The following is a 12,727-nucleotide window of genomic DNA, read 5'->3' as shown; positions in this document are numbered from 1 at the left end:
ATTTCGCCACCAAAAAAAATGCTTTTTCGTTATCTTTCTATCGGATATAAATAGCAATATCGAAACATATCCTCAAGCCATCTACTTAAGGCCTGCGTTACCATACACTCCCCACAAACTTCACTTTTTATCAATACATTTACTTCTTTCTAGGCACAAGAGAGGCACGGGTCCGCTGAAGACCGTATCCAGAGGTTGGAAGCGAGTGTCGAGGAGAAGAATGCGGAGCTGATGCGGCTGAACCAACGGCTGCGGATGAATGAGGAGCATAATACCAGGCTCTCTGCGACTGTGGATAAACTACTGTCAGAGTCTAATGACAGGTTCGTTTTTTTTTTTTCGTTTTTGCATGACCCATTTTGCGGTTCGTTGTTCAACTTGTCTTAGTTTTTCTCCCCTTATTTTTTTTTATTTGTTGTCTGGGAGACACCATCGTAACCATATTTTTTTTACAATTGGTTTGATAAGGACATTACAGGCTTGAATCACCTGATTGTCCGAAAAAGTATGATGGTTCTGTACTTCGGGCACATTAAGCTGTTAGTCCCGGGTATTAGCCGTAAAATACCTCCACTAACCTCTCCGGTTGATAGAGGGGAGGCCTGTGCCCAGCAGTGGTACGTATATAGGCTGTTTATGTTATGGGGTTTGATAAACCTCAATGATAGAAAGGTCATAATAATGGTGAATGGCTTTCACCCTCAAACGAAGATGACGAGTAGCAGAATGTCTTTCATCTTTTTTTTTGTTTACTCTCACTCCAGCAGAGAATATGACTTTACAATAACCTGAAGATTTGACAGGTCCGGTTTTATTAGAATTGTAGTATTTTGTGGGTATCAGGATATAAGTCAGTCAAGACCGGATCTAACGAAAAGACGTGCCTTTGATTCCTAATCCCGAGCTAGGGACATAATACACATTATAGACGGCGATACGGCTCACCACCTATCACGCTGATCTAACAGAAAGTTCGGTGGGATGAATGGATGTATCTCTGAGTACCCCAATTGAGTTATAGTCGCGAGCTTATGTCGTGTGACTTGAAATAGTGGAAATAATAACATTGCAGGTTACAAGTGCACCTGAAGGAGCGGATGCACGCACTGGACGAGAAGAATGCGCTCACGCAGGAGTTGGAGAAGACGAGGAAGTATGCGGAGGAACTCCTCGCGGAGAAGCAGGACATCCTCAAGGAGCTCGCCAAGTGGAGGATGGAAACCGAACAGGTGAGCTTTCTAGATATATCAATATGAAAATTTACTCGCCAACGCACAGACTAAATCTTTGTTCCAAAAAGCAAAAAAATACACAGATGTAAACAATTTTAGGATATGACCAAGGAATAGGAAATTTAGTGGTCTTGGAATAGACACGCCAACAGTCTCGCGGATGGCCTCTTAATTTTGTCTTGTAAGCTACTTAATAGTTTTATTGCTTCTTGACGAAAGTATATATCTCTTGGATTGTGACTTCCCATCGTTGTGTTTTTTTTTTTCTACTTACCTAGTGTAATAGGTTTGCCTCAAATGACATTAACTTGACTGGAAAGTGGTGGCGGATGTCTTTTTTTAAATAATATAGGCTCGCGTTTGACCACAATCTCACGTGATGGTAAGTGACGATGATGTGGTCTATGGTGGATCACGCTTAGAAAATGCCTATTCATTCTAGCCTTGAATGCTCTCAGTTTATAACGAGGCTATAATGTCGTTTTTTCCTTGCAGCTGAAACGCCAGATGCTGCAGCAGGAGATAGCGTTCAACATCCAGCAAACAGACGCGCTGACGCGCTCGCTGTCGCCCGGTGCGCCGCCGCAGCCGCCGCCTGTGGGCCTCTTCCAGTCCAAGGTATAAACAATATAAACAACCTATACCGGGTGTTAGTGACACTGTAACAAAAACTTTGGGGGACGATTTCAGATCATGATTCTGAGTTACACCTTACACCTCGTACAAGTACGTACAGGTAACCGTTTTCCGTCATAGAAGTCATGAAAATACTTGATATGAACTCAGAATCTGAAGCTGAATCAAAATGTCGACCAGCTCCCGGTAACCTGAGTTTCTTTAAGAAATGAGTTGTATAGTAATTTTGTAGGCAATCTCGCTCCATCATAGTTCTCGATCGGAAAGGATAAAAAGTGTTCTCTCGCGGGGTGGAGGTCTACTCAAGAGTCAGTCAAGTACTCAAGACAGGAAGACTTCTGAGAAGTAATGCTTTAAATTGAAATATTTCTTTTCCAGTTGGATGGTTCTTGGGAGAAGTTACAACAAGCGCACGTGTTAGCAAACGTTCAGCAAGCGTTCGACGCTAGCGACGCTGAGGTTAGTCCATTTAATACGAGCTTACGCTGTTTCATCATGTGTTGTGAAGTCGCAACTGTTTATATCTGGGAAGTGCCTTTCTGATAGCCTGTCTCTGGAATTATCGAGTAAATAGGCTATAAAACAGTTCAGCAGTGAATGGGGAAAAGGCTTTTATAGCTCAATTTTCGAATGAAGAATCGTAATATTCTGATTCCAACTATCACAATTATTTTGGGGAATGTTCGCGAACTCCAAAAGCACATTTTCAAAGAGTTTTGTAGCTTTCACACTACATATATATAATTTGGTAGTCACACATAACTTTCCGCGTATAGTAAAAACTTCTGAGTAAAAGTGTTCTAATAATTATTCTGCCGGTGAAGTATTGCGTGCCATCCATGATTAAAATAATAATCAGAAATAATATTTTTTCTAAGTCTGGCTTGTTTTCCAGAACGACGAGTCAGACGGCGGCGTGGAGGGCGGCCACACGGACGCGGCTGCTCTGGCGCTTATGCTGCAAGAACAGCTGGATGCCATCAACACGGAGATACGCCTCATACAGGAGGAGAAGCAGAGCACTGAGGCACGTGCCGAGGAACTTGAGTCTAGGGTCAGTTGTTTCACGGATCGAACCAATTCTGTCTAATTCTGGGTGATGGTTTTTTTTTTTTGGAAAACTTACTAACCTTTAAGTTGGCTGATGATTTCCAAACTTGGTCAAATTCTAACTGATTTCGTTGGAAATTTTAGTCAGTGTCAGCTTTTCCACTATTAGTATACCGACGAGTCTTCATTCGTGTGGGTCTCAACCTTGACGACCGATCTCGCCAATCTTGGTCCTGGTTATTATGAAGCCGCCATAGGTCTCTGATATGGCTGTCGACGAGTTGACAAGTTAACGTGATGGAGTAGTTCGAGGCAATCTTAAATATTGGCAGATAACCTCGGTCACTAGGGCACTGGCTAAGAATCTAGAGTCCTAGGGTCGCCAATTTAGCGTTTTCCAAATTTCTGGAACTTCTTGTGTGGCCTTTATGCTCATTAAAGAATAATTTGTTTCACAGATCTAATAATAAATCTACTGACGAGTTTATAAATTAGACGATTTCCAAACTTAGTCAAGTACGAATGATAGAGTCGGTTTAGTCAGTGTTTTCCTGAAATAAACATGAAATCTACTGCCGAGATGGTAAATTCATGATTTCCAAACTTGGCCAAATTCCTGCTGATAGATTTCGTTGGTGAATTTAGGTCTAGAAGGGTTTAGGAATGGTTCTTTAACTCTATCGAGGAGATGTCGATTTGATAGATCGTCGAACTACAATTTACAAAATTGCTCAAATTCCGGCTGATGAATTTCGTTGGAGAACTTAAATCTAGGGCGGGCTATGTCTTTTATGGAGGATGATACCTCACGGTGATGGGTTTAGGTCCAGGTTCAGCCCAGGATTCAAGTCTTTTTCATTTTGAATCCGGCTCTAAACCACTGAATTCGACTTTACGAGTGTGAATAGATGTTTGGATCATAGATGGCTGGTATTACGTAGTTGCCAGCATTTGTGCTCTTGTCCCCTATTACATGGGACCTAAACATAACTTATGTACTATATACACCTCTACCTACCCCTTCAGGGAAACAGGCGTGATCTATGGTCTATGTTATGACATGACTCTTCATGTGCGAGACCAATGCCTGATCTCATCCACCCTGGTGTCAGGGTGTTTTTAGCCTCGATATAATCAAATAATGTCTTTAATGTCTTACCTCGTTTCCCAGTTATCTCGAATATTTTATTTCCTAGTTAAATTCCCTTTCTTTGTACATCACTCTATGCTGTGAGACTCAGCCACTCCTCAAAGATATCCAAGTCGTCCTCTTTGCTTCCATTTTTCACCTGTCTATTTTAGCACGAATGTTTCTTGTACACTGCTTCTTGTCGTGTAGCATTATATACTTACTTTTTAATTTCTCAAATAAAACAAATGGTTATTGCCCACAGGTGGGAAGTTACGAGCATATGAACGTGCTGTCTCGGCGCGGCGAGTCTCCACCGCTCGCGGCGTCGCCTTCGCGGCCGCATCTCGCACAACACCACAAGTACCACACGGTTAGTATCCTAATATACTATAGGTACTCTACTTACACACTTAAGGCTCAAACTGGATGACAGCGGCAGCGGCGCGACAGCGATAGCGGCACGGGTTAGCGGCGCGGCGGCCCCTGTTCCATTCTCGATGCCAGCGGCCAAATCGCGCGGTGTTGCGACGGTATAGAGTTGTGTCTCAAATGAACGCGATGTCGAAACGGCGACAACGCATTTTCGATTGTAGTTCTTTTGTATCGTACGATTTATTATGAGCAAAAGAAGATCTGAATCCCTATAATGAACAAAGGAGACTAAAAGGCGAGTTTCAAACGCAGAGAGACCGTTCGACTAGAGCGCACCGCTCGTACCCCGCCCCCCGCGCCGCTGCCATCAAGAACACTTCAATATAAATCTTAGCATTTGAACGCGCCGCTCCCCGCACCGCTATCGCCGCTGCGATGCCCCCGCTGTCATCCAGTTTGAGGCCTTATGCATGGGTGTACCCAGGATTTGGTCCAGGCAGGCAAATAAGGACTATTGTACCTCTACAAGGGTGTAGGGACCTTAGTCTAGTAGTCTATTTGTGCCACAAGAGGTAAAGTAATTGTTGCTTATGCAGATTTTATTTGCTGGGACTGAAGAAAACCCGCGGTGCAAGTGAAGATCCGGTTTATTTGGCAAACAACATTAAAAATACAAAGTTAAAAAGTAAAATACAAGTAAAAAATCTTAGGTAAAAATTCGTAAACAATCGATGTAAAATCAGTGAGAAGTAGAGAAGAAGTGATTCGTGACGTGTCCAATCAGATTCTTATTGGAAATCTTCGGTCCGGAACTAGCGGGCTGTGCGCGCATTACGTCGGCCAATCAGGAGCGCCGCGCCATGTATCCGCTCCTCGCGTCGCTCCCCGCGCCATGCCCCGCGTCGCTCCCCGCACCGCTCCCCGCGTCGCTCCTCCGTTTCGCGACGCAATTAGCGGGTCGTGCGTGAATTAAATTAGCCCGCGACCTCCTCTTCTCGGCTGTCCGTAACATCCTCCCCTCGGCGTAGATCTTCGCAGCCTTCTTTCACCGGGAGGACGGCGAGACGTCGTAGAGGTCGGCGGAATATCCCTCCTCTTGTTCGTACGTCAGCGACTCTGGTCAGTCCGTCGGGTCCTTGATGCAGTCGGATTACTTCACCTCGTGGCCAGATGTTCCTCGGCAGTACTGGATCAGTGATAATCACGACGTCACCAACTTTCAGGTCCGCTCCGCGCCCGCTCCGTGTGCCTCCACGTGGTATGAGTGTAGGTAGGTACTCAGTTAGCCATCGACGCCAAAACACGTCAGCCAGCGCCTGCGTGGCTCTCCAGGTCCTCCTGTCTACCTCCCTGCACGGCCCGGTAGTGGGTAGGCCGCCGGAGGTCCCCAGTAGGAAGTGATTCGGTGTTAGCGCCTCCATGTCTCCTGGTTCAACTGACACGTGAGTGAGAGGGCGTGCGTTGACCGTGTACTCTGCCTCTGTGAGTAATGTGGCGAGTACTTCGTCCCTGGGGTAGCGCTCGTGTAGTGTGGCGACTAACGCTGTCTTAACCGAGCGTATTAGCCGCTCCCATGCTCCACCTTGATTCGGTGCCCCGGGTGCGATGTATTTCCAGTTCGTTCGTTGTAGTAGAGCGAAGTCCTTGAGTTGTGGACCCCACTCTCGCTGCGCTGCTCGCAGCTCTTCGTCCGCGCCATGAAAGTTCGTCCCATTATCGCTGTAGATTGTTACTGGCCACCCCCGCCGCGCCGCCATCCGCCGTAGGCACATAATAGCGGAATTCGTAGATAGCGACGGTGAGATCTCTATATGGACCGCTCGCGTAGTGAGACACGTAAACAGGGCGCCCCAGCGCTTTTCCTTATGTCGCCCGACCGTCACGTACATAGGGCCGAAAAAGTCGAGGCCCGTGTAGCTAAATGGCCTCGCGTGCGCTGCGAGTCTTTCGTAGGGCAGGTCTCCGTGAACTTGCGGTCTCGGTCTGGCTTTCTTCACTTTGCAGAGTTGACATGAATGCTCCACGGCTCGTACTGTAGGTCGTATACGTGTGATATAGAACTTCTGTTTCAGGTCGTTGACAACTTGCTCTCGGTTAGCGTGGTTCGCCGCCTTGTGTGCGTGCGCGACGAGTAGCCGGGTGAAAGCGTGGCGGCCGTCCATTATTAGCGGACTTTTTGACTGCTCGCTTATTCTCGCCACGCCCACGCGACCGTGTAGTGTAAGTAAGCCTCTGTCGTCTATCCGTGGGTCGAGCTTACGCAGCGCGCTGTTCGGACGTAACTTCAAGTCCTTTTTCAGTCGTTCTATTTCGTCGGAGTACGAGTCCTCTTGCATTTTCTTATACCATAGCTCTTCTGCCTTTGTGATATGGGCGAGTTTCAGTGTTCGCGTTCGTTTCTTCATTTTATCGACGGCTAGTAAGACGTAGGCTGTCGCACGGACGAGTCTCTCGTAAGAGGAGAACCGACTTATGTCAGGTAGGTAGGCCGGCCCCTCGCTGTTGTCCGTGGCGCAGACTATCTCGTCTTGTCCGTTGTCATTTTCCCCTTCGGTGCGTTCCGATGGCCACCTTTCTTCTTCTTCCCGGAGGAACGCCGGGCCAATGAACCATCTTTGGTCGGCTCGCACCTCGTAGTTAGGTCGTGTGGCGTCGTCGGCTACATTTAACTCGCTCGGTATCCATCTCCATTGTTCGATGTGCGTAAGGTTAGCGATCTCGCCTACGCGGTGAGCTACGTACGGCGTGTACTTGATGATGTCGTTGCGAATCCAGTGGAGAGCGGTCTTCGAGTCTGACCAGAGCACGATCCTGTCAGCCTTCTGTCTATGTTCTTCTTGTATACTGTGGGCGAGTCGTGCGCCTATGAGGCTGGCTTGCAGTTCCAGTCGCGGTATGCTCTGTGCCTTCACCGGTGCTACCTTAGCCTTTGCGCCGGCAAGCGTGATGATAACCTCTCCGTTTTCGTACTTGATTCGCCAGTACGCTACCGTGGCGTACGCTCTGTCGCTCGCGTCGTTAAATACGTGTAGCTGACGTTCCAGTACTCCCCTCGTTGGCGCATAGCAACGGGGCAGTTTAACTTCTCGCACGCTGTCGACCGCTCGTATCCATTTAGTGAAGTCCTCGGCGGCTTCTTCCGGCACTTGGTCATCCCATCCTATCCTCTGTTGTCTCCATAAGTCTTGCAGTAGGATTTTAGCCGTTATGGTGAGATGGCTTAGCAGTCCAAGTGGGTCGAAGATCGACATGACAGCGCTGAGGGCTTCGCGCTTAGTCGGCGGGCGTGCTGACGTCTTGACCTCCTCCGGTACCCTAGGCAGCGCGGTGTTGAACATTAGTTCATCTTTAGTGGCCTCCCATATTAGACCTAGAGTCTTGCCTTGATGACCAGCGGTTCCCATTTCCTTAGGTAGCTGCGCGCGGCGGTCCGGGGGTATGTCTCGTATTACGTCTTCATTACTCGAGTTCCAGCCGGCTAGTATGAACCCGGCTTGCTCGTGTACGTAGGTTACTTCGTGTACTGCTCGTGTTGCTTCCTCCTTGGTCGCGTAGCTCTCCACGAAGTCGTCCATGTAGTGGCTCTCTGTTATCGCTCGGAGGGCCACGGGGTGTGTCTCAGCGTGCGCGCGTGCGTTGTGGTTGCGCACACTGTGCGCTAGGAATGGTGAGCTCCGAGCGCCGAATATCATCGATGACATGACGTATTCCGTGGGTGGCTTCTTTCATTCGTTGCCTCTCCACAGGAACATTTGAGCCGGTCGATCTTCAGGGCGAATCTTTACTTGTAAAAACATCTCACGTATGTCGGCGGTGACGGCGACCTCTTTCTCCCGGAAGCGATAGAGAATTCCCGGTAAGGCTCGCAGTAAGTCGGGTCCATCCAGGAGGTGATCGTTCAGGCTCTCTCCTCTCGACTTGGCGGCTGCGTCGAAGACTAGGCGTACCTTCCCTGGCTTGTTAGGGTTCGTCACGGCGAAGTGAGGTAGGTACCATGACTTGTCGTTGTCTCTCTCGTCTCCGTTAGCTACTGCGGCGTATCCCTTCGTGAGTAGGTTCTCTATCTGGCTTGTGTAGGCTGCCTGGAATTCGGGGGACTGATCCATCTTCCTCTCGATAGTCCGCAGTCTCCTGAAAGCCATCTCATAGCTGGGCGGCATGACTACTTGCTCGTCTCTCCATGGCAGGCCCACTTGATATCTTCCGTTGACTCGTTCGATGGTTTTATTGAAGATGTCGATCGCTCTCTCTTCGGCCTTCCTCGGCTTCGTTATCAAGGCAATTCCTAGGGCGTCGACGTCGTAGTGTGTTTTGATGAGCGCGTTTAATTCCTCATCTTCATTAGCGAAGTTCCTCACGTCTTTTTCCGTCTTGGCGTGTACGTGGAGGACTAGCTGATCCTCCCCTCGGTACAAGCTCCGCGGCACCGTGCCATGTATCGTCCATCCCAGCTCGGTGCGTGATGCGATGGGCTCGTAGCGTTTGCCGATGAGGATTTCCTTCGAGATAATCAGATGCCAGTTATCGGCGCCGATCAGTAGGCTCGGGCGCGCCGATTCGTAACTCATGTCGTCGAGTGGTAGGTGCTTCAAGTGTTCGTATTCGACGAACTTCCTTTTCACCGTCTGGCTTCCGATCGTAAGTTGTTTCACCGTGTGGGCGGTGATGTCGTGAAACTGCTCTTCATGTTGGCCTCGTACTTCAATCTTGACGACACGACTTTGCGTCTCCTTTTGACTCGCTGTGGCCCCGTGTATGTGTAGCGGGCTCACATGTCCTCTGGCGCCGAGGTCGTTCGCTAGGCCTTCGTCCATGAGCGTGATGGTAGCGCCTTCGTCTAGTAGCGCGTACCTCTTCAATGACGGTCCTCCCGGTACGCGTATCTCCACCGGGCACACCTTCAATAACACCTTGACCGGGCCGCTTGTAGTGGCCGACGCGGACAAGACATTTTCCTCGTTTACTGGCGGTGACTTCGGTTGAGTAGCTGCGGCGGGCGACGTGTCCATATGCAACGTACTGTGGTGAGGTAAGAGACAGTTTTCTATTCCGCACCTCTTTGCTTTACATGTGAATCTCCTGTGCTTTCCGTTGATGCACTTGAAGCATATTTTCTCTTCTTTCACCCACTGCCATCGTTCGTTGACCGTCATCCTCTTGTATTTCTTACAATCGGGTACGTCGTGGTTGCCGCCGCAGCATAGACATCGTTTTGTGACGGCTTCCTTTTCTCTCTCGACGGTCGGTGCGGTGGGTGTTTCAGTGGTTGCGTAGACTTTCACGTCTTTACGTGGCCTTTCACGTGAAAACGACTTCTTTTCTTGATTGTTGAAAGTCTCCTTCAGCGACTGGGGCGATGTGGCGTATGAAAATCGCATCGCACGGTCGGCCTCACGTTCCAAAAATCTTGACAGCGTTGCTATCTCGGCTTCCGAGGGGTTTCCGTGTTCGTAGGCGAAGTCATACCACCTAGACTTGAGATGTGGGCTTAGCTTCTCGATGACCTCTCGTGTGAGCATGGGGTTTCGGAGATATCCTCTCTCATCGACGCCACCTAATACGCATACGATGTTCTTTAACTTGACCGCGAGGGTGTTCAATTCGCCCGCGGACGTACCGGACTTAGGTAACTTCTTTATATCTTCCATCGCTCGTTCGATCAACATCTCTGGTCTTCCAAAACATTGCTCCAGTGTTCGCATAATCTCGTCGGGGCTAGTCGCCGAGTATAGCAGCGCGGCGACTGTCTCCTGTGCTTTCCCTCGTAGACAGTTCCGTAGCCGTGCGAGGTTCTCGTAGTCTGAATACTTGTACATCGCCGTAGAATCCCGCATGGCCGCCTTGAAGGGTAGCCATTCCGTCGCGGCGCCGCTGAACGTAGGCAGCTCGTGGGCTTGGCGGGGCACCGGACGTTTATTCACGATCTTTTCTAGCGCTTGTGCTATTCTATCGACCGTGTCCTCTTCTTTATTCGTCGCATGAAAGCTCGTACGTTGATTAGGAATAGGGCTAGGCGGGCGTAGTTCCGTCTCTTTCCCTCGTGCCTCTCGATTCCATCTTCCATCTCGCTCGCTCGCGTGCGCGTTTCTCGCGCATAGAACAGGCTCCATACTGTGCTGAGGCGGGCGTCGTCCCTCCCCCCGCGGCTGGCTGTATTCCATTTCAATCAACCAGTCGTGGACGCGTTGCTGTTCCTCCGTGTGCGTTTCAGCGGCGATTTCCTGTTCATCGATTTGGCTTCCTCTTTCGCTTTCTTCCCTTATCATTGCGACGCTCCGTTCAAGTTTCGCCTTGACCTTGATGGCTTCTAGACGGAGTTCCTGCTGTTTCATTTCAGCTAATTGTATCTCCGCGTCGAGCTCGGCTTGTCTGATGCGCGCCGTCGTACTTGCTGTGGAGCGCATCGATCGCACGGAGCGGGTACTTGCTCTGACAGGCGGGACTTGCACCTGCCCCCCTTCCGTGGACGTGACGAGTCGTCGTTGCGGGACAACCGTGTTCGCGGACGCTGCCGACGTGCTGGCAGGCTGTTCATCGATGTGCATGGCTGACGTCGTGGTGCGCGGGAGCGCGGCCGTGTCTCTCTCGATGAGTACCATTGGCGCGGCGGAGGCGGGCGCGGACTTCTCTCTATCTTCAAAGGTCTTCTCTCTGACTTCAAAGGTGTTCTCTCTAGCTTCAAAGGTCTTCTTGCTCCTCGTGATGGGCATTCTTCGGCGTAAGCCAGAAGCTACCGCAGCCTCGAAAAAGGCTATACGGCTAACTCGTAACCTCGAAAAAGGCTGTGCGAGTAGCGACTCCCGCTTCAAGGAGTCACTTTTCCGTCCTAACGGACGTATGATGTGCACACAGCCTCCCGTTGGCACCGTTAGGTGGACAAGACTGCGCTACCTTGTTGAAATTAGGAAGTTGAAACTAGAAGTTGAAATTAAGAATATATCGATGTTTTTATATCGATGTTAGACCAATCTTCAGTCTTGCGGTTCTTGATTGTTCCTCTTCCCTCTTCAGACTTCCTCTTCCCTCTTCTGACTTCCTCTTCTCTCTTGAGACTTCCTCTTCTTTTTTCCGTATTAAGAGTAGGCCTTCTTTCTTGAGAATTCGTCTTCGTTCTTGAGGGTTCGTCTTCTTTCTTGAGGATTCGTCTTCTTTCTTGAGGGTTCGTCTTCTTTCTTGAGGATTCAGGTTTCTTCTATCCGGCTCGAAGGACCACCGCTGTTGCTTATGCAGATTTTATTTGCTGGGACTGAAGAAAACCCGCGGTGCAAGTGAAGATCCGGTTTATTTGGCAAACAACATTAAAAATACAAAGTTAAAAAGTAAAAAATCTTAGGTAAAAATTCGTAAACAATCGATGTAAAATCAGTGAGAAGTAGAGAAGAAGTGATTCGTGACGTGTCCAATCAGATTCTTATTGGAAATCTTCGGTCCGGAACTAGCGGGCTGTGCGCGCATTACGTCGGCCAATCAGGAGCGCCGCGCCATGTATCCGCTCCTCGCGTCGCTCCCCGCGCCATGCCCCGCGTCGCTCCCCGCACCGCTCCCCGCGTCGCTCCTCCGTTTCGCGACGCAATTAGCGGGTCGTGCGTGAATTAAATTAGCCCGCGACCTCCTCTTCTCGGCTGTCCGTAACAGTAATAATGAATTTTCTTTCAATTATTGACTAAATATACATTCCCATACAAAAGTATTTTCTAAGTTTCTGTATTTTATGTTACAAATAAACGTAAATAATCCTTTTACAAAACTTTTTTTATATGTAGATTCTAATAATAAGTAATAAAAAGAACATTTGAATAGGAAGTTGTCAATAGCTTCAACCCAGAGTAAACCTAAAGAAAATAGGAAGGGTTTATAATATTGTTTATTGTTTGTAGGTTCTCTAGACCTTTAAGCAAAAAGGTGTAGAGCTCATTTAGCCTAGTTTCTGTATGACAAAAAAAAAATTTCGGTCACCGAATGATGATCACCGAATCTATTATCGCCGAAAATAATATAGCAAGGGTCCCAACACCCTTAAAAATCAGAAACAGTTAAAAAGATAACGTCCCGTGTACGTTTAAGCTGTGGGTGGCTTACATCGCGCGACAAAGTGCCTACGTGAATGCTCTTGTACATCGTTATATGTTTGAATTTACCGCGGGACATGCCGCTCAACGCTACGGTCGACGCAATTTTTTTATTTTACTTACATACTGGGGGGGGTTAAAATGGCCACATCGAAGCAATTCATCTAAAAAAACAATATTGCAATTTGACATTTGCGCATACAAAACTAAGTGCGCAATGCAAACAATTAGATGAA

The 12,727-nt window shown here is 48.6% G+C and overlaps 1 protein-coding gene across 5 annotated transcripts in view; it reads left to right on the top strand.

Moving 5' to 3' along the window:
• The window catches only part of LOC126371446 (liprin-alpha-1), a 237,211-nt gene that overhangs the window by 205,417 nt on the left and 19,067 nt on the right, over nucleotides 1-12,727 (top strand). For all 5 annotated transcript variants that reach the window (XM_050016742.1, XM_050016741.1, XM_050016740.1 and 2 more), the window contains 6 exons: nucleotides 154-323; nucleotides 1,073-1,229; nucleotides 1,728-1,850; nucleotides 2,247-2,327; nucleotides 2,764-2,922; nucleotides 4,313-4,420. In XM_050016742.1, the coding sequence (XP_049872699.1) occupies nucleotides 154-323; nucleotides 1,073-1,229; nucleotides 1,728-1,850; nucleotides 2,247-2,327; nucleotides 2,764-2,922; nucleotides 4,313-4,420 (798 nt within the window). The remainder of the gene's footprint in view (nucleotides 1-153; nucleotides 324-1,072; nucleotides 1,230-1,727; nucleotides 1,851-2,246; nucleotides 2,328-2,763; nucleotides 2,923-4,312; nucleotides 4,421-12,727) is intronic.

The sequence above is a fragment of the Pectinophora gossypiella genome, chromosome 12, assembly GCF_024362695.1.
Source record: "Pectinophora gossypiella chromosome 12, ilPecGoss1.1, whole genome shotgun sequence".
Taxonomy (NCBI): Eukaryota; Metazoa; Arthropoda; class Insecta; order Lepidoptera; family Gelechiidae; genus Pectinophora; species Pectinophora gossypiella.
The sequence above is the reverse complement of the archived record's forward strand: the minus strand, read 5'-3'. Positions and strand labels throughout refer to the sequence as shown.